General features: G+C 42.2%; 1 protein-coding gene across 5 annotated transcripts in view; it reads right to left on the minus strand.

Annotated features, from left to right (window-relative positions):
• The window catches only part of bbs4 (Bardet-Biedl syndrome 4), a 125000-nt gene that overhangs the window by 31877 nt on the left and 68343 nt on the right, over nt 1-24780 (minus strand). For all 5 annotated transcript variants that reach the window (XM_073024686.1, XM_073024687.1, XM_073024689.1 and 2 more), the window contains exons 7-11: nt 24025-24097; nt 23624-23677; nt 11083-11210; nt 5321-5375; nt 4133-4201 (exon numbers count right to left, since the gene is read on the minus strand). In XM_073024686.1, the coding sequence (XP_072880787.1) occupies nt 4133-4201; nt 5321-5375; nt 11083-11210; nt 23624-23677; nt 24025-24097 (379 nt within the window). The remainder of the gene's footprint in view (nt 1-4132; nt 4202-5320; nt 5376-11082; nt 11211-23623; nt 23678-24024; nt 24098-24780) is intronic.

The following is a 24780-nucleotide window of genomic DNA, read 5'->3' on the forward strand; positions in this document are numbered from 1 at the left end:
TCTGAAAACACATGTTGAACTTTGAAGGGGATGGGCTACAGCAGCGGAAGACCGTGAACATACATTAAGGGGTACCTAATGAAGTGGCCATTGTGTGTATATACAATAGCACTGAGCTATTTCCTGTTGCAGAGGGGGTCAATAAATACCATTTAACAACCAGATGAATTCATCTCCTCCTGCAATGTGAACTCATGATTCAGTGATCAGCCTAGCAAGGCAGCATTCATCCATGCAAGGAAAATACAAAAAGGCCAAAGTGCAAAAAGCTGGAGTTCTAGCAGGAGTAACAGAGCAAAACTGCACTGCATACAGGGTCTTTAGAGCAATGAGTCCACACTGAGAGTGCCACTCAGCTTTAGTCACAAACCCACTCCAAGTGCAAAAACTCCTAACTAACTCTAAAGCCCAGGTTTCAAAGGTTGAAAAGTTCATTTATTAACAAAGTGTGCAACACTGAAAACAAAACAAAATGAATTAAAATGGAACAGGCAGATTAACCCCCAAATCCCATTCCCCTGCACACAAAGAATGAGAAAGATCAGGCAAAAAACACAGAATATAAAAGAACAATAAGACTGAAAATAAGCCTATAATCCAAGTCCATATACAAAACATAGAAAACCTGGGTAACATTCTCTGGTTGCAACTGTCACTTTCCATTTCACTTGTTTACGAGGAATTTGTAAAATTCTTCCCAACACCTTTAAAATGTACTTGAACTTTGTAACAAAAAACAGAATGAATTCAAAGCCTAAGGCTACGTCCACACTACACCGGATAATTTTGAAAATGCCGGTTTTGCGTAAAAATTTGAAAATACCTATGTCCACATTGAAACGGATATTTTGGTGAATCTCCTCCTACTGCGCATGCGCAGGACACATCTACCAAAAACAAGCAACATGTTTAGTGTCGAATCTCGCCATGAAAGAGTTGGAGCGCGTTTGTTCAGTTACAGACTAGAAAAACTTAAACGACGGACAGCTGTTGGCTCTCGCGCAGGAGGACTTAAAACTAAAAAAAACAAATACTGGAGCATATGGAGGCAACCAACAGGGAGTTCACAGACAGTATGATCCGGCTGACGACGAACATTGAAAAACTGACTAACTCTGTTGCGTTAATAAAGCCCTTTGTTAAATGTATAAAACATGTCTGCATCAGTGTTATCTTGTATTTCCATTCAATGTTACATTAGGTTGTTACACATCTATTGTCAGAGAAGTACTTGCGTAAATAGGGAAACCACCTTCATACAAGCAAGGACAGAAAACAGGGCAAAGTGAGTATATTTATTTATTCAGTAAGTTATGGGTCAAAGTATTTGGTGAGTACATTTCGAACTCTTCTGGCTTCAGTCTCATTGTGTCTGTTCTGAAATTGTTAGGTTGCGTTCAAGAAAACAATGAAATGGTGCGCGCGCTGCCGTCACCACCTGTTCCGGCACGGCATGACAGCGATTTTAGATTTCTCCGGTTACCCCGTCCACACTGCTCCGGCCAATCCGGCGTTTTCAAAATTACACACCCTGGAGAGTGTTTCTGAAAATCTCCTTTTTCAGGGGACGAAAACGATGTTTTAGTGTGGACAGAGGGTAAAAATTAAGAGAAAAAGCTTCGTTTACGGATTTATCCGGTGTTGTGTGGACGTAGCCTAAGTGTGCCTTCACCTGAACATTTAAATTGGACACTTCCAGAGCAAAACTATCAGTGAATGAATCCACAGACTCTCTAAATGTACCTTCAACTGAACATTTCAGTTGGACATTCCCAGTGTGAAATTCCTATCCTGAGGTCTCACAGCTAGCAGGGAGTTTCTCTGTATGTGTTCACGATCAGCCCTTTGACGGATTTCTCAATGAAACTCCAACAAGACATCACAGGCATAGAGTTTTTTCTTACAGACTGTTCAGCACTAAGCATTTATTGTAACCATATGATCATAAGACATATGACCATATAGCCCCTCAAGCCCTGAGTTGATATGCGTAGTGACACTCTAACCGTTACCATGTGTTAACTATTTCATTCCTGGAATCATTCTCACAACCCTCCTCTGGACTCTTTCCAATAAAAGCTTATCTTTTCATTGATAAAGGGCCCAAACTTCTCTCATTACTTAAAAAAAACTAGGTAATGATAGGAATCTAGAAGATTATAAGTCTAGCAGGAAGGAGTTTAAGAATGAAATTAGGAGAGCCAGAAGGGGCCATGAGAAAGCTTTGGCAGACAAGATTAAGGAAAACCCCAAGGCATTCTACAAGTATGTGAACAGCAAGAGGATAAGATCTGAGAGAATAGGACCAATCAAGTGTAACAGTGGAAAAGTGTGTATGCAACCAAAGGAAATAGCAGAGGTACTTAATGAATACTTTGCTTCAGTATTCACTACGGAAAAGGATCTTGACGATTGTAGGGATGACTTGCAGTGGACTGAAAAGCTTGAGAATGTAGATGTTAAGGAAGAGGATGTGCTGGAGCTTTTGGAAAGCATCAAGTTGGATAAGTCACTGGGACCAGACAGGATGTACCCCAGGCTACTGTGGGAAGCGAGGGAGGAGATTGCTGAGCCTCTGGCAATGATCTTTGCATCATCAATGAGGATGGGAGAGGGTCCGGAGGATTGGAGGGTTGTGGATGTTGTTCCATTATTCAAGAAAGGGAGTAGGGATAGCCCAGGAAACTATAGGCCAGTGTGTCTTACTTCAGTGGTTGGTAAGTTGATGGAGAAGATCCTGGGAGGCAGGATTTATGAACATAATATGATTAAGAGTAATCAGCACAGCTTTGTCAAAGGCAGGTTGTGCCTTACGAGTCTGAATGAATTTTTTGAGGATGTTACTAAACACATTGATGAAGGTAGAGCCATAGATGTAGTGTATATGGATTTTAGCAAGACATTTGATAGGGTACTACATGCAAGGTTTATTGAGAAAGTAAGGAGGCACGGGATGCAAGGGGACATTGCTTTGTGGATCCAGAACTGACTTCCCCACAGAAGGCAAAGAGTGGTTGGAGACGGGTCATATTCTGCATGGAGGCCGGTAACCAGTGGTGTGCATCAGGGATCTGTACTGGGACCCCTACACTTTCTGATTTTTATAAATGACCTGGATGAGAAAGTGGAGGGATGGGTTAGTAAATTTGCTGCTGTCACAAAGGTTAGGGGTGTTGTGGATAGTGTGGAGGGCTGTCAGAGGTTACAGCAGGACATTGATAGGATGCAAAACTGGGCTCAGAAGTGGCAAAAGGAGTTCAACCCAGTTAAGTGTGAAGTGGTTAATTTTGGTAGGTCAAATATGATGGCAGAATATAGCATTAATGGTAAGACTCTTGGCAGTGTGGAGGTTCAGAGGGATCTTGGGGTCCGAGTCCACTGGACACTCAAAGCTGCTTCACAGGTTGACTCAGTGGTTAAGAAGGCATGGTGCATTGGCCTTCATCAATCATGGGATTGAACGAGAGCCGAGAGGTAATGTTGCAGCTATATAGGACCCTGGTCAGACCCTTGGAGTACTGTGCTCAATTCTGGCCGCCTCACTATAGGAAGGACGTGGAAACCATAGAAAGGGTGCAGAGGAGATATACAAGGATGTTGCCTGGATTGGGGAGCATACCTTATGAGAACAGGTTGAGTGAACTTGGCCTTTTCTTCTTGGAGTGACGGAGGATGAGAGGTGACCCGAAAGAGTTGTACAAGATAATGAGAGGCATTGATCGTGTGGATAGTCAGAGGCTTTTTCCTAGGGCTGAAATGGCTAGCACGAGAGGGCATAGTTTTAAGGTGCTTGGAAGTAGGTACAGAGGAGATGTCAGGGGTTAAGTTTTTTATGCAGAGTGGTGAGTGCGTGGAATGGGCTGCAAGTGGCAGTGGGGGAGAGGGAAACGGTAGGGTCTTTTAAGAGACTCCTGGATGGCTACATGGAGCTTAAAAAAATAAGGGCTATGGGTAAAGTCTAGGTAGTTTGAAGGTAGGGACATGTTTAGCATAGCTTTGTGGGCTGAAGGGCCTGTATTGTGCTGTATGTTTTCTACGTTCCTATGTTTCTCTGTGTGGTTTGACCAATGCCTTATGGAGCTTCCACATAGTGAATCTTAAGAAGTTTCTATCCAAATAAATTAATCTGTACCTTATAATTGTTGGGGTTGTAGGTGAGAGCATTTCCTAAATGCTCAAAAGCTTTCTGGTACATGCCAAGCTGAAAACCAAGAACATACATGATTGTTGGTTGTTATTTTGACACTGTACGTAAACAGACAATGTGGCATTGTTCCCAGAACCCATCTTTTATTGAGTCTACAACATTTCATTCAACCCTGCTCTTTTTCAGAACAAAGCCAGCATAATTTCAGACAGAAATTGACCAAAAGCAGGTAAATCAACCTTCACAAACTAAGTAAAGGCCACACAGGTAAATGTGCTACGGGATGAGCATGTTTAAATCTGAAGACCCACACATTGGAAAATGCACGTGCAAATAGAGTACAGTTGACAAGATTTAATAAACTGCAAGCTACACCTGTAAAAAATTCAGTGTTGAGCATGTGCAGATATATTCTCCTGATTGTCAGATGATGAAGAAAATTACATCTTAATTAACAGAATCTTCCAATGCAACACACACAAATGCTGGAGCAACTCAGTAGGTCAGGCAGCATCTATTGCAATGAATAAACAGTCGATGGTTTGGACCAAGACCCTTCATCAGGACAGGAAAGGAAGGGGGAAGATGGGGATAGGGAAAGGAGGACAAGCTAGAAGATGATAGGTGAAGCCAGGTGGATGGGGGAGAGGGGATGAAGTAAGAAAACTGGGTTGGTGATAGTGGAAAAGGCAAAGAACTGGAGGAGGGATCTGACAGGAGAGGAAAGTGGACCAGATAGAAGGGAAAGAGAAGTAGAGGCACTAGGTGGAGGTAATAGGCAGGTGAGGAGAAAAGGTTAGAGGCCAGAGTGGGAAAATGAAGCAGAGGGAGGGGGAGAAGAAATCGATGTTCATATGATCAGTTTAGAGGCTACCTAGACAGAATATGAGGGGTTACACCTCCAGCCTTAGAGCGGCCTTGTCATAGCAGAAGAGGGAGCCTTGGACCAACATGTTGGAATGGGAATGGGGATAGGAATTGAAATGGTTGGCCAATGGAAAATTCAGCTTTTGACAGATGGAGCTGAGGTGCTTGGAAAAAAAATGACTCAATCTTCCCCATAGTTCTGAATTTTATTTAGAAATTTCACATAAAAATTCTCTCGCAAGCAGAAGGCCTTTGAGAAAATGGTTAAAACCATGCGTCCACAAAGCGTTTCTACTGTAACATTACCTGCAGGTACAGTAACCCCAGAGTTGTCAGAAGATCAGCATTTTCAGGAGAAAATCTATTGGAAGGAATGGCAGGGTTAAAAGAAATTTTTAAAAACGAATGACTACAGATGCTATAAATAAAAAAAAGTTGTGATGAAATTCAACAGATGTGGCGGCATATGTGGAGGGAGAAACAGAATTAATCATTAGGGCGTGAAGGAGGGTTACTAATCTGAAATGGTAAATCTGTTTTTTTCTCAGCAGCATCTTTGCTTCAGTATCATCCCCCAAGTGATACGTCAGGATAAGCTCATTTTATTTTTCTTTGCAATTTTCTAACTTTAGTAAAGATTCCTGATTTCACCCCACAACACACACAAAATGCTGATGGAACGCAGCAGGCCAGGCAGCATCTATAGGAAGAAGTACAGTCGACGTTTCAGGCCGAGACCCTTCGTCAGGACTAACTGAAAGAAAAGATAGTAAGAGATTTGAAAGAGGGAGGGGGAGGGGGAGATCGGAAATGATAGGAGAAGACCGGAGGGGGTGGGATGAAGCCAAGAGCTTGAAAGGTGATTAGCAAAAGGGATACACAGCTGGGGAAGGGAAAGGATCATGGGATGGGAGGCCTCAGGAGAAGGAAAGGGGGAGGGGAGCACCTGAGGGAGATGGAGAGCAGGCAAGGAGTGATCGTGAGAGGGGCAGAGAGAGAAAAAAGAGAGGAGGGAGTAATTAAGTAAGTAAGTAAATAAATAAATAAGGGATGGGGTAAAAAGGAAAGGAGGGGCATTAACGGAAGTTAGAGAAATCAATGTTCATGCCATCAGGTTCGAGGCAACCCAGACGGAATATAAGGTGTTGTTCCTCCAACCTGAGTTTGGATTCATTTTGACAGTAGAGGAGGCCATGGATAGACATATCAGAATGGGAATGGGACGTGGAATTAAAATGTGTGGCCGCGGGGAGATCTTGCTTTCTCTAGCGGATAGAGCGTAGGTTTCAGCGAACCAGTCTCCCAGTCTGCGTCGGGTCTCACCAATATATAGAAGGCTGCACCAGGAGCACCAGACGCAGAATATCACAACAGCTGACTCACAGGTGAAGTCTCATGTCACCTGGAAGGACTGTCTGGGGCCCTGAATGGTGGTGAGAGAGGAAGTGTAAGGGCAGGTGTAGCACATGCTCCGCTTACAAGGATAAGTGCCAGGAGGGAGATCAGTGGGAAGGGATGGGGGGGACGAGTGGACAAGGGAGTCGCGAAGGGAGCGATCCCTGCAGAAAGAAGAAAGGAGGGAGAGGGAAAGATGTGGTTGGTGGTGGGATCCTGTTGGAGGTGGCAGAAGTTACCGAGAATTATATGTTGGACCCGGAGGCTGGTGGGGTGGTAGGTGAGGACAAGGGGAACCTTATCCCGAGTGGGGTGGCAGGAGGATGGGGTGAGAGCAGATGTGCGTGAAATGGGAGAGATGCATTTGAGAGCAGAGTTGATGGTGGAGGAAGTGAAGCCCCTTTCTTTAAAAAAGGAAAACATCTCCTTCGTCCTATGATGCACCATCAATAACTCACGCTGAGACTTAGGAAGTGAGATATCGGCTTTTATTGACTGAAGAACAACACTACATCCTGGGAAAATGAGGGAGAGCAGCAGGCCACAGTCGCCTTTATACAGGGGTCTGTGGGAGGAGCCACAGGGGCAGTCAGCAGGGTCTGTGGGAGGAGCCACAGGAGCAGTCAGACAGGTATATCTAGTTCACCACATCCTAGAATGAAAAGCCTTATCCTGAGAGCAGATGAGGCGGAGACAGAGGAACTGCGAGAAGGGGATGGCATTTTTGCAAGAGACAGGGTGGGAAGAGGAATAGTCTAGGTATGCAAAAGACACAGTGGGAAAACATACTGCATCCGGTGTTCCCAGTGCAGCCTTCTATATATTGGTGAGACCCGACGCAGACTGGGAGACTGTTTCGCTGAACATCTACGCTCTGTCCGCCAGAGAAAGCAGGATCTCCCAGTGGCCACACATTTTAATACCATGTCCCATTCTCATTCTGATATCCCTCCTCTACTGTCAAGACGAAGCCACACTCAGGTTGGAGGAACAACACCTTATATTCCATCTGGGTAGCCTCCAACCTGATGGCATGAACATTGATTTCTCTATCTTCTGTTAATGCCCCTCCTCCCCTTCTTACCTCACCCTCTATTTATTTATTTATTTATTTATTTATCTATCTATCTATTAATTATTCCTTCCCCCTCCTCTTTTTTTTCTCTCTCTGCCCCTCTCACAATCACTCCTTGCCTGTTCTCCATCTCCCTCTTGTGCTCCCCTCCCCCTTTCTTTCACCCTAGGCCTCCCGTCCCATGATCCTTTCCCTTCTCCAGCTGTGTATCCCTTTTGCCAATCAACTTCCCAGCTTTTAGCTTCACCCCTCCCCCTCCTGTCTTCTCCTATCATTTCGGATCTCCCCTCCCCCTTTCAAATCTCTTACTATCTTTTCTTTCAGTTAATCCTGACGAAGGGTCTCGGCCCGAAACGTCGACTGTACTTCTTCCTATAGATGCGGCCTGGCCTGCTGCGTTCCACTAGCATGTTGTGTGTGTTGCTTGAATTTCCAGCATCTGAAGATTTCCTTGTGTTTGTGATTTCACCCCGGCTGTTCTCGCCCGCCGCCAGTCTCTCTGGTTAGCAGCCTTTGTCATCACCCACTATATCCCAACTTCTCTGATCTCTCTCCAAACTCTCCTCACTTCACTCAGTGCGCCAAGAGGTGCCTCACTTTTCTCTCTGTCACTTTCTTCTGCATCCATTGCTCTTACTGCACTCCGCTCAACATTGTTTCCTTAAGACATCAAAATAAATGTAAGTCATTGTACAATGAACATAAAACAGTACAACACTGGACACACCATTTGGCCAAATAATGTTGTGCTGATCTTGACACCAATTTATACTAAATGTCCTCCTCCTGTGTATCATCCATATTCCTCCATTCCTTCATAGTCATGTGTTTATCTAAAATCTCCTTAACTCCACCAAACTGTCTGCTTCCACTACTACCCCTGGTAACTCATTCCAAGCACCTATGCGGTAAAAACTTGCCTCTCACATCATCTCTAAATTTTCCTTCCTCTAACCTTAAAAGCATATCCTCTGATTTCTACCTTGGGGAACTGATTCTGTCTGTCAATTCAGCCTCTGATCCTCTTGGGTGAACAACCAAAGTTGTATACTTTCTCCTTTCATTTAATTTCCCAGCAGAGACTGTTGTACTATGATGTGTGTTCTCCTGTCGCACAGATATGAACTGTTGTATATGTTTATCGCATTTGTTAGGAAAGATTTTCTGTAACAATCATCGTGATAGCGGTGCTGAATGAGCCTGTTTGAAAGGGTGCTCCACTGCTTATTCAGTAGGTCATGGAGAGGATGTGCCAGATTGTCCATAATGGATAGCAGTTTGTTTAGTGACCTCCATTCCACTACTAACTTAAAAGTGTCCGGGCTGTAGCCAAGGATGGATCCAGCCTTTTTGATGAGTTTATTCTGTCTTTTTGCTTCACCAGCACCGATGCTGCTTCCCCAACATAAAGCTGCAAAGAAGACTGCACTCGCTAAAACAGTTTGGTAAAAGATCTCCAACATCCACCTGTACACATTGAAGGATCTCAGCTTTCTTAGAATATAGATTCTGTTTACCCCCTTTGTGTAAGCAGCCTTGGTGTTGGTTTTCCAGTCGTCTGTTGTCGAGGTGAACACCCAGGTACTTGTATTCCTCTACCACTGCAACTACTTCTCCCAGAATGACTCGTCACAGTTCTCTTCCTCCTGAAATCAGTCACCATCTCCCTGATTTTGGCCACATTCAGGAGCAGGAGATTCCTCCCGCACTACTCCACAAACTTGTCCACCAGTTTTCTGTACTCTGACACCTGCTACGTCCAACCACTGCAGCATCATCAGAGAACTTCTGCAAGTGACAAGACTCTAACTTGTACTGAAAGTCTGAGGTGTACAGTGTGAACAGAATCGGAGACAGGAAAGTCCCTTGTGACACTCCAGTGCCACTCACCAGTATCTCAGACTGAGAACTACTCAGCCGTGAAGAACTGGGGTCTATCTGTCAGGTAGACAGTAATCCAGGAAATAGTGTATTTATCTACGCCCATCCTTTGCAGCTTCTCGTTCAGAAGAAGTGGCTGGATTGTACTGAAGGCCCTAGAGAATCAAAAAATATGACTCTCACAATGCCACCAGCATCATCCAGGTGGGAGTGAGCTCCTGCAACAGGTAGATGATGGCATCATCCACTCCCACATGAGGCTGGTAGCAAACTGTAAAGGGTCCAATGAAGGTCTCACCTGTGGTCCAAGGTAAGTCAGGACCAGCCTCTCCAGCACCTCCAGCACATGAAGTGTAAGGGCAATTGGTCTGTAGTCATTATGTTTAGATGAAGTCGCAGGAACCAAGCAGGAAGTCTTCAATGGCATCAGTATCTTTTCCTGACTCAGACTAATATTGTTAAGGTGCTACAAAATACCAGACAGCTGACTCGCACAGGCCTTCAGTACAATTAATCCGTCCAGTCCAACAGCCTTGCCTTGATGTAGTCTCTCCAGCTGTCTCTTAACCTGACCTGCAGTCAGTCAGGCAGGGGAGGGTGGTCATCCCCATGGAGGCAGGAGACTCCAAAGTTTGAGGGCTTAGAACACAAGCACTCACCAGAAGGGAGGGAGGGATGGAGGGAGAAGGCTTCAGAGTCAGGGAGGGTGTGTGGTTTGGGCAAATGGAGGAGGGGACAGCAGATCTCATGCTGTACCTGTTGAAAAACAAGTTCAATTCATTGGCCCTATCCGGGCAGCCCTCAATCTTCCTTTCCTTAACCTTGAAGCCTGTGACCTGCTTCATGCCTGACCACACGTCCCTTATGCTCTTCTGCTGGAGCCTGTACTCCAGCTTCCTTTTGTCAGATTCTTTGCACTCCCTCAGCTCACTCTGTTCTTGCCTCAGTGCTTGTCTATCTCCAGACCTGAAGGGTTTCTTCTTCATATTCAAAAGTTCTTTCAGGTCACTATGATCCAGGGCTTGTTGGGGAAGCAGCATACAGTCCTGGCTGGCAAGACGGTATTCTCACAGAATTTGATATAATGTCATTTTGTTAATGTCCTTCCTGTGTGGCTCACATAACACATCCCAGTCCGTTCTCTCAAAGCATGCATGTAGTGCTTCATTAACATCCTGAGCCCACCTTCTTACAATCCTTGTTGACACAGGCTGCCGCTGGACAAGAGGCGTGTACCTAACCGTATCCCAATGGCTAAGAGCTCAATGTCCGGTCTACGTAAATGTTCCTTTACAGTGATGTGTCCGGGATCACACCACCGTTCATTCACTAACACTGCAATCCCTCCTCCCTTCTTCTTATTGCTTCATGTAACGTCTCTGTCCACTTGAAGCAGCGTATGGTAGCCCAATTGCATTTAGTACTTTCCTGCAAGAACTATCTTAAAACATACTAAGTGGATAACAATTAATCACAAACAAGAGAAAATCTGCAAATGCTGGAAATCCAAGCAACACACACAAAATGCTAGAAGAACTCAGCAAGTCAGGCAGCATCTATAGAAAAAATTACAATTGACGTTTCAGGCCAAAGTCCTTCAGCAGGACTATATTTTTTTCTATAGATGCTGCCTGGCCTGCTGAGCTTGTGGTGTTGCTTGGTGACAATTAATGACAATTCTGAAAATAATTATAACTCTTTCTAGTTCTACACTTACTCTACAGCTTTCTTATAAATTTCCACAGCGCCTTCAGTATTTCCCTCCAGTAGGCAAAGTTTCCCGAGCACCACGAAGGTCAGATCATGCTTGCTGTTTTGCAGAGCACAGTTCAAATAAAATTGAGCCTGTGAAGATAAGAAACATGAGATAAGGAATGGCAGAAGTAAAGTGATTAGCCCTTACAGACTGCTCTGCCTTCAAGAAGATCATAGCTGATCCAACCTTGAACTAAGCACCACTTCCCTGCTGTATCTTCACACCTCTCAATCCTTCCATAGTTCCAGTGTCTTCCAATGTCTCAATTTATAGATTGCCCTGCACCATAATTCCTGTTAAGGAATTCTCTGAAAGAAGAAACCCCTCATCTCCATCTGAAAACATACTCTCACTGATTCTCACAGATATCTGGAAAAAACCTCTTCCCACCCTGCCATTTGTGAAAATACCACCCCTTCTCTCAGTTCCTCTGTCTCTGCAGCATCTGCTCTCAGGATGAGGCTTTTCATTCAGAACTAATGAGATGTCTTCCTACTTCCATCATCAATGCAGCCCTCACCCGCAACTCTTCCTATTTTGCGCATGCCAGCCCTCACCCCATCAGGAATAGGGTACCTCTTGTCCTCACCTACCACCCTACCAGCCTCTGCTTCTAGCATATAATTCTCCATAACTTCCACCACTTCCAAGGGGATCCCACCACCAAGCACATTTTTTCCTCAACCCCACTTTCCACAGGGATCCCTTTTCCATTTGTCCCTTCCCTCTGATCACCTTACTGACACTTACCCGTGCAAGTGGAACAAGTGCTACACCTGCCCCTAAACCTCCTCCCTCATTACCATTCAGGGCCCCAAATAGTCCTTCCAGGTGAGGCAACACTTCAGCTGTGAGTCTGTTGGGGTCATATACTGTATCCGGTGCTCCTGGTGTGGCCTCCTGTATATTGGTGAGACCTGACGTAGATTGGGAGACCGCTTCGCCGAGCACCTACTCTCCATCTGACAGAGAAAGCGGGATCTACTGGGTAGCAATCCATTTCAATTCCACTTTCCATTCCCATTCTGATATGTCAGTCCGTGGCCTCCTCTACTGTTGCGAAGAGGCCACATTCAGGTTGGAGGAGCAACATCTTATTTCTGTCTGATGACATAAACATCGATTTCTTGAACTTCAGGTAATTGCCCCTCCCCCCTCACTTCACCATTCCCCATTTCCATTTTCCTCTCTCACCTTATCTCCTTACCTGCCCATCACCTCCCTCTGGTGATCCACTCCCCTCCTCTCCTATCAGATTCCCCCTTCTCCAACCCGTTCTCTCTTACACCATTTGACTCCCCAGCTCTTTACTTCACCCCTCCCCTCCCGGCTTCACCTATCACCTGCCACCTTGTACCTTTTCCTCCCCTCCCAGCCCCACTTCTCATCTTTTCTCTCCAGTCCTGATGAAGGGTCTTGGCCCAAGATGTTCACTGTTTACTCTTTTCTATAGAGGCTGCCTGACCTACTGAGTTCTTTCAGCACTTTGTGTGTGTTGCTTGGATTTCCAGCATCTGTTTGTGATTCCCCTCAGTCTTCGCTGCTCCAGAGAAAACAACCCAACTTTGTCCAACCTCTTGTTATACCATATGCCCTGTAATCCAGGCAGCATCCAGTGTTGGTAATTATTGTTAATAATTTTCCCATCTAGTACTAAACTAGGAGCTATGGGGCATTCCATATTGGAACAGAAAGTCTATCTGCACTATTCACACCACTGACTTGGCCATAATCTAGTAGCTGAGGCTTCAGCAATGTAAACGCAGCGGCTCTACGGCTGGAGTTGAGTTGACACATTGGTCTTGATGCAAGCACTGCCCAGGTGGCTCTAGGTGGCACAGCAGTCTGTGGTCATTGTCCCTCAATTAATTTTTAAAAATTAACCAAAATATTTTAGTTTTTTCAAAAATCAAATACTTTTACACAGTGTCTTCCAGGTGTATTTCCAAGAACACTCTGTGGTTAAGGCCTTCATCAACCGTGGGATTGAGGTTAAGAGCCGAGAGGTAATGTTATAGCTATATAGGACCCTGGTCAGACCCCACTTGGAGTACTGTGCTCAGTCCTGGTCGCCTCACTACAGGAAGGATGTGGAAACCATAGAAAGGGTGCAGAGGAGATTTACAAAGCTGTTGCCTGAATTGGGGGGTGTACCTTATGAGAATAGGTTGAGTGAACTTGGCCTTTTCTCCTTGGTGCGACAGAGGATGAGAGGTGACCTGATAGAGGTATATAAGATGATGAGAGGCATTGATCATGTGGATAGTCAGAGGCTTTTTCCCAGGGCTGAAATGGCTAGCACGAGAGGGCACAGCTTTAAGGCGTTTGGAAGTAGGTACAGAGGAGATGTCAGGGGTAAGTTTTTTACATAGAGAGTGGTGAGTGCATGGAATGGGCTGCTGGTGATGATGGTGGAGGCAGATACGATAGGGTCTTTTAAGAGACTCCTGGACGGGTCCAGGTACATGGAGCTCAGAAAAATAGAGGGCTATGGGTAACCCTAGGTAATTTCTAAGGTAAGGAAATGTTCGGCACAGCTTTGTGGGCTGAAGGGCCTGAACTGTGCTGTAGGTTTTCTATGTTTCTAACATCAGCAAACAAAACTGGATACTAGGGTCATTAACAATATATTCAAGATTGTTTAATGTCACTTCCAGTACACAAGTGTAGAGGAGAACAAAATAATTGTTACTCTAGATCTGATGCAGCACAAAAAACACAGTAAGATAAAGAACACAATAATAAAACAATAAAAATAAATAGATAAGCTAGGTTATATAGCTAGATTGATTGTATGTCTATAAAGTAACACTAGGCACAGGAGTGTCTGTACACAAGGTAACTCTGACAGGAAGTGAATAAGTTGTGGTGGTTGGGGGTGTGGAGGGATAGAAATATGGGTGGAGATGTTCAGCAGCCTTATCGCACAGGGTACTAACTGTTTTTGAGACTGGTGGTCCTGGTGTGGGTGCTATATAGACTCCTCCTTGATGGGAGTGGGACAAGCAGTCCATGAGTAGGGTGGGTTCACAATGTCACTGGCTCTTTTCCGCACCTTTCTGTATATATGTCCTTGATGGTGGGTAGGCTGGTGCCAGTGATATATTGGGCAGTTTTGATTACCCGTTGTAGAGGCTTCCCATCCTCCACAGTAGTTTCCATATCATACAGCATGTTAGGATGCTCCCTATACTGCACATCTGCAGAATGACACGAGTAAGATGTGCATAATCCACCTCTCTTCAGCATCCTCAGAAATTGAATTGAATTGACTTATTTCTTACATCCGTTACATACATGAGGAGTAAAAATCTTTATGTTACGTCTCCGTCTAAATGTGCAATGTGCAATCATAGTAATTTATAAAAAATAGAACAGTCAATGTAATATAGAGAACACTCAGATCAGCGTGAGTTCATCAGTCTGATGGCCTGGTGGAAGAAGCTGTCCCGGAGCCTGTTGGTCCTGGCTTTTATGCTTATGGTACCGCTTCCCGGATGGTAGCAGCTGGAACAGATTGTGGTTGGGGTGACTCAGGTCCCCAGTGATCCTCTTTACACTCCTGTCCTTGTAAATGTCCTGAATCAAGGGAAGTTCACAACTGCAGATGCGCTGGGCTCTCCGCACCACTCTCTGCAGAGTTCTGCGATTAAGGGAGGTACAGTTCCCATACCAGCAGTGATGCAGCCAGTCAGGATGCTCTCAATTGTGCTCCTGTAGAAAGTTCTGGGAGCTCTCAAGATGCGCTTATGGGGTGAGGCTGTTTTAGGCTTCGCTCCAATCCTTTTACTTTTCTTCTACCTACAATCACCCCCTAATTGACCTATTTATACCTATTCTAAAGGGGCTGGTACTTATGAATTTTTTTTCGACTGTTTGAATTATTTTTCAACTCGTCAAAGTGTCTAAACCACGAGAAACTAAGGAATCGAAACTGGTGAAAGAACCGTTAACTTTGGAAGCAATTGCGGAACTTATGGACGAGAGACTTACGAAACTGGAGAATAAACTCACCCCAAAGCTTTCTATGCTCGATTAAACTTTAAAGATAGTCAATGCAAAACTTCAATCACTCACATCGGATACTCAATAACAACATGCAAGAATTTTAGCTCTCGAAGATGCCTCTCGCCAGAGAGATCGCAAAATTGAAACTCTGGAACAAAACCTATCTTCGACTTCTCAACTGCTGGAACATTATAAATCCAAACTTATTGATCTTGAAAACCAGGCTCAAAGACAGAACCTCCGGATAATTGGGCTTCTAGAAAATTTTGAGAAGGGTAATCCGGTTGTACTTTTCTCTAAATTTTTAACGAATGTCTTTGGCTCAAATGTTCTGGATACTCCTCCAATAATCAAGCACGCACATCACATCTCTCACTTTCAGCCAGTTCCAGGTGGGAAACCACAGCCAGTGATTCTCCCGCTTCATTATCCTCATACTAAAGAACGCCTGATTCGGGCTGCCCGAGAAAAGGGTATGATCAGCTTACAAGATTTCAAATTTTATATTCTGGAAGACTACAGTCCTGAAGTTTTGAGGGAAAGAATGGTTTTTAAACCAGTTATGTCAGAAATCCATCAGAAAGGTTATAAACAAGCGCTGTTATTTCCAGCACAACTGAGAGTTACTCTTCCCAATGAGACTTGTCGGTTGTTCAAACCTCCAGCGGATGCCCAAAGATTTCTTGAAGAATAGCACCTTTTCACTATGAGTTGACTAACGTATTGTATTTTTACTATCCGTATTGGCTTTTTCCTTTAAGCTAATAATTAGTCTATAGATTCGGACCTTTCATAATTTGATAATCCTTATGTGATGGCTGATAGTGTATTTTTTACACACTTAAGTACAGGTCTGTTTTTTGGTTTATTTTGAGTTCTTTTTTTTTAACTATTATTCTGTTAGTATTGTAAGCTACTAATTAGGTGTTTTTAAGTTTATATACATTTTTGTATTATATCTTTTATGCTTAAATATTAAGGTTTTTTAAAAAAACTTTTTCCCCAAGATGTCGTTTCTTCTTTCTATAAGACCTTAGTGCTTGGATACGTCACATCTGTTTGGATGTGTCTGAACAAGACTGGTGATCTTCTTTTAAAATATTAATATCATGTTATCCACTTTTGGGTTTTAACGATTTAGTATTTTTCTTCTTTTTTTAATCTTTTTTATATATATAATACTAATTTCATAGTTTAATCCTTGTTATACTAACCATTTATGTTTTTTTGAATATGGGTGGTTTGTGTCTTTTTTTTACTTTTTCTTTTGAGTTGCTGTCTTGAGAGATGGGGGTAAAATTATTATTAGTTTGCCTACTTTCCTCTTTCTGGCTTTTTCTTGGGTTTCTGAGGGTGGGAGGAGGGGGATTCTTTTCTGCTTTTGCTTTTGCTTAGTTTTCACTTCATGGGCTGACTCAAAACTATCAAAATGGCCGGAGTGTCGTAAATTCCGGTTCTTCTTTGAACCTGCTCTCCTCTTCTGGATTCATGAGTTTGTCTTCTTTTTAACCTTGTGCGTTAACTACGATAAATATTGGCAATATGGATAAGATTATTAACTTTGTATTTTGGAATACAAATGGTTTAAATCACCCAATTAAATGGAAAAAAATATTTAAAGTATTCCACAGAATGAATGCTAATATTATCCTTGCACAAGAGACTCATGTGAGGAAGGAGGATAGTCAACTTTTTTTAGGTTTTGGAAAGACCAACAGTATCATTTGAATTCCCAAGACAAAGTAAGAGGCGTTTCTATTTTTATAGACTCCTCAATCTCTTTTATACACTATGAAACAATTTCAGACCCACAAGGTAGATTTTTGCTTCTTACTGGTTTACTTTTTAATCAAAAAGTTGTTTTAGTTGATGTTTATGCTCCAGATACTGACTGTCCTGAATTTTTTAAGTGTTTATTTACATCCTTCCCTAATTTAAATGAGTACATGTTGATAATGGGTGGGGATTTCAACTGTTGTTTAAATCCCTCGATGGATAGATCTAAGTCCACTCAGGTTCGTCAGAATAAATCTTATTATTAATCTTATCTCTTATTAACTCCTTTATGGTTGATTCTGGAATCTCTGAAATTTGGCGATTCTTACACCCCAAAGACAAAGAATTTTCATACTTTTCTCATGTTTATCATAATTACTCTAGAATTGACTATTTCTTTATTGATCATTATTTACTTACAGACGTTATTGATTGTAAATATGATTCTCTCATCATGCACCTTTGAAGCTATCTATTAAGACAACGGATTCATCCTCAAATGCCAAATCTTGGCGGTTCAACTCTACTTTACTTCAGGATTCAGACTTCCTCAACTTTATTAAACAACAAATTGATTTGTTTTTTTCAACAAACTCTACAGAAGAGATTTCTAGTGAAATATTATGGGACGCTTTTAAAGTAGTTATTCACGGAGAAATTATTTCATATTCTGCTGGAGTCAGAAAACGAATTAACACTGAAATACTTACATTGGTTGATAAGATTAAAGAAATTGATAAGACTTACTCTGTGACCCCTAGTAAAGAACTTTATAAAAAGAGAGTTGAACTTCAAATGGAGCAGTTTGTTATTCTCCTCCTCGATTGAAAATCAGTTAATTAAATCCAGGATTCACTTTTATGTACATGGAGATAAATCTGGTAAATCATTGGCTAATCAATTGAAAATTGCTTTGATTAAATGGCAAATTATTAAGATTCGAAAACGAGATGGCACTTTGATGATTGATCATAAAGAGATAAATAAAGCTTTTCAACTCTCTATATCAATCAGAACTTTTTGAGGATTCTTCCATAATGGATGAATTTTTAAGGAAATTGAATATCCCGAAATTAACAGCGGAAGATTGTGTATTTCTAGATGCACCCATTACGGAAATCGAAACAAAAGAGGCTATTTTTTCCAATGAATTCAGGTAAAGCCCCTGGTCCAGACGGTTATACTGCAGAATTTTTAAAATCCTTTTCTTCTATACTCTCTCCTTGGCTTTGTAAAATTTTTTAAGATGTGTTAACTGTAGGTAAACTACCACAATCTTTTTATGACGCCTCCATTTCTCTAATTCTTAAAAAAGATAAAGATAAAGATAAAGACTCTATTGAATGTGTATCCTATTGGCCTATATCCTTAAATAAATTAAAATAAACGGATTCCAAGATTTTTACCAAAATTTTGGCCACTAGATTAGCCAAAATATATTACCTCAAATTATCTCTGAAGACCAGACTGGATTTATTAAAAATCATTATTCATCTTTTAACCATATAACCATATAACAATCACAGCACGGAAACAGGCCATTCCGGCCCTCCTAGTCCGTGCCGAACTCTTAATCTCACCTAGTCCCACCTACCCGCACTCAGCCCATAACCCTCCACTCCTTTCCTATCCATATACCTATCCAATTTTACCTTAAATGACACAACTGAACTGGCCTCTACTACTTCTACAGGAAGCTCATTCCACACAGCTATCACTCTCTGAGTAAAGAAATACCCCCTCGTGTTTCCCTTAAACTTTTGCCCCCTAACTCTCAAATCATGTCCTCTCGTTTGAATCTCCCCTACTCTCAATGGAAACATTAGAAAATTAATTAACATAGTTTATACTCCTTCATCTAAAATACCAGAATGTGTCATTTCCTCAGATGCTGAAAAAGTGTTCGATAGAGTTGAATGGCCATATTTATTTAATACGCCACAGAATTTTAATTTTAGCCCAAAATTTATATCATGGATTAAATTAATATATTATAAACCTTTGGTTTCGGTTCTTACCAATAATCAAAGATCTCCCTTTTTTCAGCTGTCCCATGGTGTGAGGCAAGGCTGCCCTTGAAGTCCTCTATTATTTGACATTGCTTTGGAACCTTTAGCCATTGCCATTCGTGACTCACCTAATATTTTTGGTATTACCCGTAGGGAAGGGACTTATAAGTTATCATTATATGCTTATGATTTGTTACTATACATCTCTGACCCTGAGAAATCTATTCCTGTTATTTTATCCTTGCTTGCTCAGTTTAGTAGCTTTTCTGGCTACAAAATGAATTTTAATAAGAGTGAATTATTTCCATTAAATATGCAAGTTTCAATCTATAAACACTTACCATTTAAAGTTGTTACAGATAACTTTACTTATTTGGGTATTAAAATTACCAAGAAACATAAAGATTTATTTAAAGTTAACTTTTTACCTTTAATTGACCAAATCAAGCAACTTATTACTAGATGGTCCCCATTATCTTTGTCACTGGTTGGTCGAATTAATGCTATCAAGATGATAGTTTTACCCAAATTTTTATATCTATTTCAAGCATTACCAATTTTTATTCCTAAATCTTTTTTTGACATTATAGACTCCAAAATATCCTCGTATGTGTGGCAGAATAAAAATCCTAGATTAAGTAAAAAATATTTACAGAAGCCTAAGAAGGAAGGTGATTTGGCTTTGCCAAACCTAAGTTTTTACTATTGGGCAGTTAACATTCGATATTTAATATTTTGGACACAAGAATCAGTCATAGTACCTTGCCCACAATGGGTAAATTTACAGTGCAAATCTGTACAAGACTTTTCATTGTTTTCTATTTTAGGATCTTCGCTTCCTTTTGCTTTATCTAAATTGAATAAACAAATAACTAATCCTATAGTTAAACATACATTACGAATATGGTTTCAATTTCGTAAATTCTTTGGCTTGAATAAGTTTATCTTATCAAGCCCTATTATATCTGACTTTTTTTTCCAGCCCTCTTTTATGGATCAAGCCTTTGTGTTATGGAAAACAAAAGGTATAACATGTTTTCGTGATCTATTTTTAGATAACAGCTTTATGTCCTTTGAACAGCTGTCCAATAAATATAATTTGCCTAAAACTCATTTTTTTTAGATACTTCCAAGTTAGAAATTTCTTGAATAATATGTTACAGTCTTTTCCGAAATTATGTCCAATGGATATTACGGAAAAAATCCTAGCTCTGAATCCTTGTCAGAAGGGTTTAGTAGCCATCATTTATAATATGATCATGAAAATACAGCCAGGGTATCAGATAAAATTAAGAAGGAATAGGAAAAAGAACTTCACTGTCTTGAACCCACAGAGCAGTGGGAGAAAATTTTACAATTAGTTAATTCTTCTTCCATTTGTGCCAAACATGCCCTAATATAATTTAAGGTTGTACATAGGGCTCATATGTCCAAGGGCAAACTTGCTTGATTTTATTCTCATGTTAATCCAATCTGCGACAGATGTCATTCTGAAGTCACTTCATTGACTCACATGTTTTGGTCTTGCCCCTGTTTGCAAAATTACTGGAAAGATATTTTTGGTATTATCTCAACAGTTCTGAACATCAAATTGCAACCTCATCCTATTACTGCAATTTTCGGTTTACCAATGGTGGATAATAGTTGTTTATCCTCCTCAGCCCGGTGGATGATTGCATTTGTTACATTAATGGCTAGAAGATCTATCCTATTGAACTGGAAAGAAATTAATCCTCCAACTACATTTCAGTAGTTTTCTCAAACTATTTCTTGTTTGAGTTTAGAAAAAATTAGAAGTGTTGTCTTCAACCCTTCAGTTAAATTTAAAGAAACTTGGAGACCATTTATTCAACATTTTCATATGAGCTAACCTGACTTTTCCTAAACCTCATTCTTATCATCTTTAATTATTTGGATAGAGGTGCGGAGTTATTGACGCTACTGTGTTTATTTGATATAATGCAATGGCCCATGTTGGTTAGGTTAGTTTTTTTTTGGGGGGGGGGGTTCTTATTTTTTCCATTTTCTGTAACCACTATGAGTTTGGGAGGTTATTATATGTGGATTATTAACCATTTGTATTTGTACCTTAACCTATTAATTATGTACTCTCAAGCTCTTTGTACTCGATGTTTCAAATTAATGTTTGTTAAAAATTAATAAAAAGATTTTATTTTTTGCCCCTTACCTAAGAAGGGATATGCCAGCATCGGAGAGGGTCCAGAGGAAGTTTACATGAATGATCCAGGGAATGAAAGGGTTAATGTACGAGACACATTTGATGGCTCTGGGCCTGTACTCACTGGAGTTTAGAAGAATGAAACTGACTGAAGATTGAAAGGCCTAGATAAAATGGACATGGAGAGGATGTTTCCTATATTGGGGGAGTCTAGGACCAGTAAATGCAGCCTCAGAGTAGAAGGAAGTCTTTGTAGAGCAGAGATAAGGAGGAATTTCTTTAGCCAGAGGGTGGTTAACCTTTGGAATGTATTGCTCTCTATTCCATTTCCAATAGTCTTCAAAATGTAGCAGGAAGTTTGAAAATGTCAAAATACTTGGGTAACAACACACATAAAATGCTGGTGGAACACAGCAGGCCAGGCAGCATCTATAGGAGATGCACTGTCGACGTTTCGGGCCGAGACCCTTCGTCAGGACTAACAGAAAGGAAAGATAGTAAGAGATTTGAAAGTAGTGGGGGGAGGTGGAAATGCGAAATGATAGGAGAAGACTGGAGGGGGTGGGATGAAGCTAAGAGCTGGAAAGGTGATTGGCGAAAGTGATACAGAGCTGGAGAAGGGAAAGGATCATGGGATGGGAGGCGTCGGGAGAAAGAAAGGAGGTGGGGAAGCACCAGAGGGAGATGGAGAACAGGCAAACAACTAAATATGTCAGGGATGGGGTAAGAAGGGGAGGAGGGGCATTAATGGAAGTTAGAGAAGTCAATGTTCATGCCATCAGGTTGGAGGCTACCCAGCCGGTATATAAGGTGTTGTTCCTCCAACCTGAGTTTGGATTCATTTTGACAGTAGAGGAGGCCATGGATAGACATATCAGAATGGGATGTGGAATTAAAATGTGTGTCCACTGGGAGATCCTGCTTTTTCTGCTGGACCGAGCATAGGTGTTCAGCGAAACGGTCTCCCAGTCTGCGTCGGGTCTCACCAATATATAAAAGGCCACACCGGGAACACCGGACGCAGTATACCACACCAGCCGACTCACAGGTGAGGTGTCACCTCACCTGGAATGACTGTCTGGGGCCCCGAATGGTGGTGAGGGAGGAAGTGTAAGGGCAGGTATAGCACTTGTTCCGTTTACAAGGATAAGTGCCAGGAGGGAGATTGGTGGGAAGGGATGGGGAGGACAAGTGGACAAGGGAGTCGCATAGGGAGCGATCCCTGCGAAAAGCAGAAGGGGGGGGGAGGCAAAGATGTGCTTGGTAGTGGGATCCCATTGGAGGTGGCGGAAGTTACGGAGAATTATACGTTGGACCTGGAGGCTGGTGGGGTGGTAGGTGAGGACAAGGGGAACCCTATCCCGAGTGGGGTAGCGGGTGGAGGGGGTGAGGGCAGATGTGCAGGAAATGGGAGAGATGCGTTTGAGAGCAGAGTTGATGGTGGACGAAGGGAAGCCCCTTTGTTTAAAAAAGGAAGATATCTCCTTCGTCCTGGAATGAAAAGCCTCATCCTGAGAGCAGATGCGGCAGAGAAGGAGGAATTGTGAGAAGGGGATAGCCTTTTTGCAAGAGACAGGGTGGGAAGAGGAATAGTCCAGGTAGCTGTGAGAGTCTGTAGGCTTATAGTAGATATCAGTAGATAGGCCGTCTCCAGAGATGGAGACAGAAAGATCAAGAAAGGGGAGGGAGGTGTCGGAAATGGACCAGGTAAATTTGAGGACAGGGTGAAAGTTGGAGACAAAGTTAATGAAGTCGACGAGCTCAGCATGCATGCAGGAGGCAGTGCCAATGCAGTCGTCGTTGTAGCGAAGGAAAAGAGGGGGATGGATACCTGTATAGACTTGGAACATGGACTGTTCCACAAAGCCAACAAAAAGGCAGGCATAACTGGGACCCATACGGGTGCCCATGGCTACACCCTTGGTTTGGAGGAAGTGGGAGGAGCCAAAGGAGAAATTATTGAGAGTAAGAACTAATTCCGCTAGACGGAGGAGAGTGGTGGTAGAGGGGAATTGGTTAGGTCTGGAATCCAAAAAGAAGTGAAGAGCTTCGAGACCCTCGGTGGGGGATGGAGGTATATAGGGACTGGACATCCATGGTGAAAATAAGGCGGTGGGGGCCAGGGAACTTAAAATCATTGAAAAAATTCAAAGCATGAGAAGTGTCACGAACATAGGTGGGAAGAGATTGAACAAGGGGGGATAAGACAGTGTCAAGGTATGCAGAAATGAGTTCGGTGGGGCAGGAGCAAGCTGAGACAATAGGTCTACCTGGACAGGCAGGTTTGTGGATCTAATACTTGGGTGATTATGTCAATTATTTTTATATATTTCTCACTGTAATTTATATTTTATGTATTGCACTGTATTGCTGCTGCAAAAAAACAAATTTCATGACATATGTCAGTGATAATAAACCTGATTCTGATGTCATTCTTTGCTCTGTCAACCTTAGTCCTGATTATCATAAAATGTAAACAATAAAAATTATTCTGCAGATGATTTTTTGTGAGTTGTGTAGAGTCAGTTACCTTCTCAAAATTCTTCAGGTGCATGAAACAGACTCCCAGATTGTGGCTGATTTCCTAAGTGGATGCAAGTAGAACAAAGGTAGAATTACAAAATGGAGGGAAATTATTTCATTTACTGTTTACTAAAAAGTGGGACACATTCCAAATTTCTACCATCTGCTGTGTGCTTCCGAATTTCACACTTTGCTTTGAATTTCATGTTACCAGTAAAAATAGATCCTATCTACTCCCATCAGTTCCTCTTGGAAATGTTGACAAAAAGTCCAGGGAACAAAATTCTGGTTTAATCACAAGAGTGACAATCTACAAATTGCTAAAACAGTCAAATCCAGGTATGGACTGATACTGTAATGTGACTGTTAAGAGTATTCACTCCTCATATTGTTTGCTGTGTAACTTACCCAATCCCTTTCATTTAATTTAGCAGCGTCACTGTAAACTTCAATCGCAGCCTTGTGTTTTCCAAGCAAATACCTAAGAAGAATTGAGAATATTCAGTCAGCTTCCACTGAGACTGGAAGAATCTCTGCCTAGCATTGTGGGCATGCTAGGTTGGCTCCAGAATGTGTGGTTATACTTGCAGGCTGCCCCCAGTACATCCTTAGGTGTGTTGGTTGTTAATGCTAATGATGCTTTTCACTGTATGTTAACATTAGTCATAGATCAGCACAGAAACAAGCCCTTCAGCCCATCTAGTCCATGCCAAATTATTAATCTGCCTAGCCCTCCTGAACCATATCCCTCCATACCTTTCCCATCCATGTACCTATCCAAATGTTGAAACCAACCTGCATCCACCACCTCTGGTGGCAGCTCGTTTCACACTCTCATCACCCTCGGGTGAAGCTTCCTCTCATGTTTCCTTAAACATTTCACCTTTCACCTTTAACCCATGCCTTCTAGTTCTAGTCTCACCCAACTTCAGTGGAAAAGTCCTGCTTGCATTTACCCTATCTATTTTTTTGTGTGCCATACTCTTGCCAGAGCCTTGGCGACCACTTTTTTTTCAAGTGGTTGTCTTGGAGGAAAGATCCTGTGAGTGGACCCCCACGTCCTTCTCACAGTGCAGTTGTTTTTACGAGGCCAAGTTGCAAGCTCGACACTCAACCCAGATGGAAAACATGCCCAGGAGCGGCCCGAATGGGTTCGAACTCCGG

This window comes from Hemitrygon akajei, chromosome 21, assembly GCF_048418815.1.
Source record: "Hemitrygon akajei chromosome 21, sHemAka1.3, whole genome shotgun sequence".
In the NCBI taxonomy this organism is placed as follows: Eukaryota; Metazoa; Chordata; class Chondrichthyes; order Myliobatiformes; family Dasyatidae; genus Hemitrygon; species Hemitrygon akajei.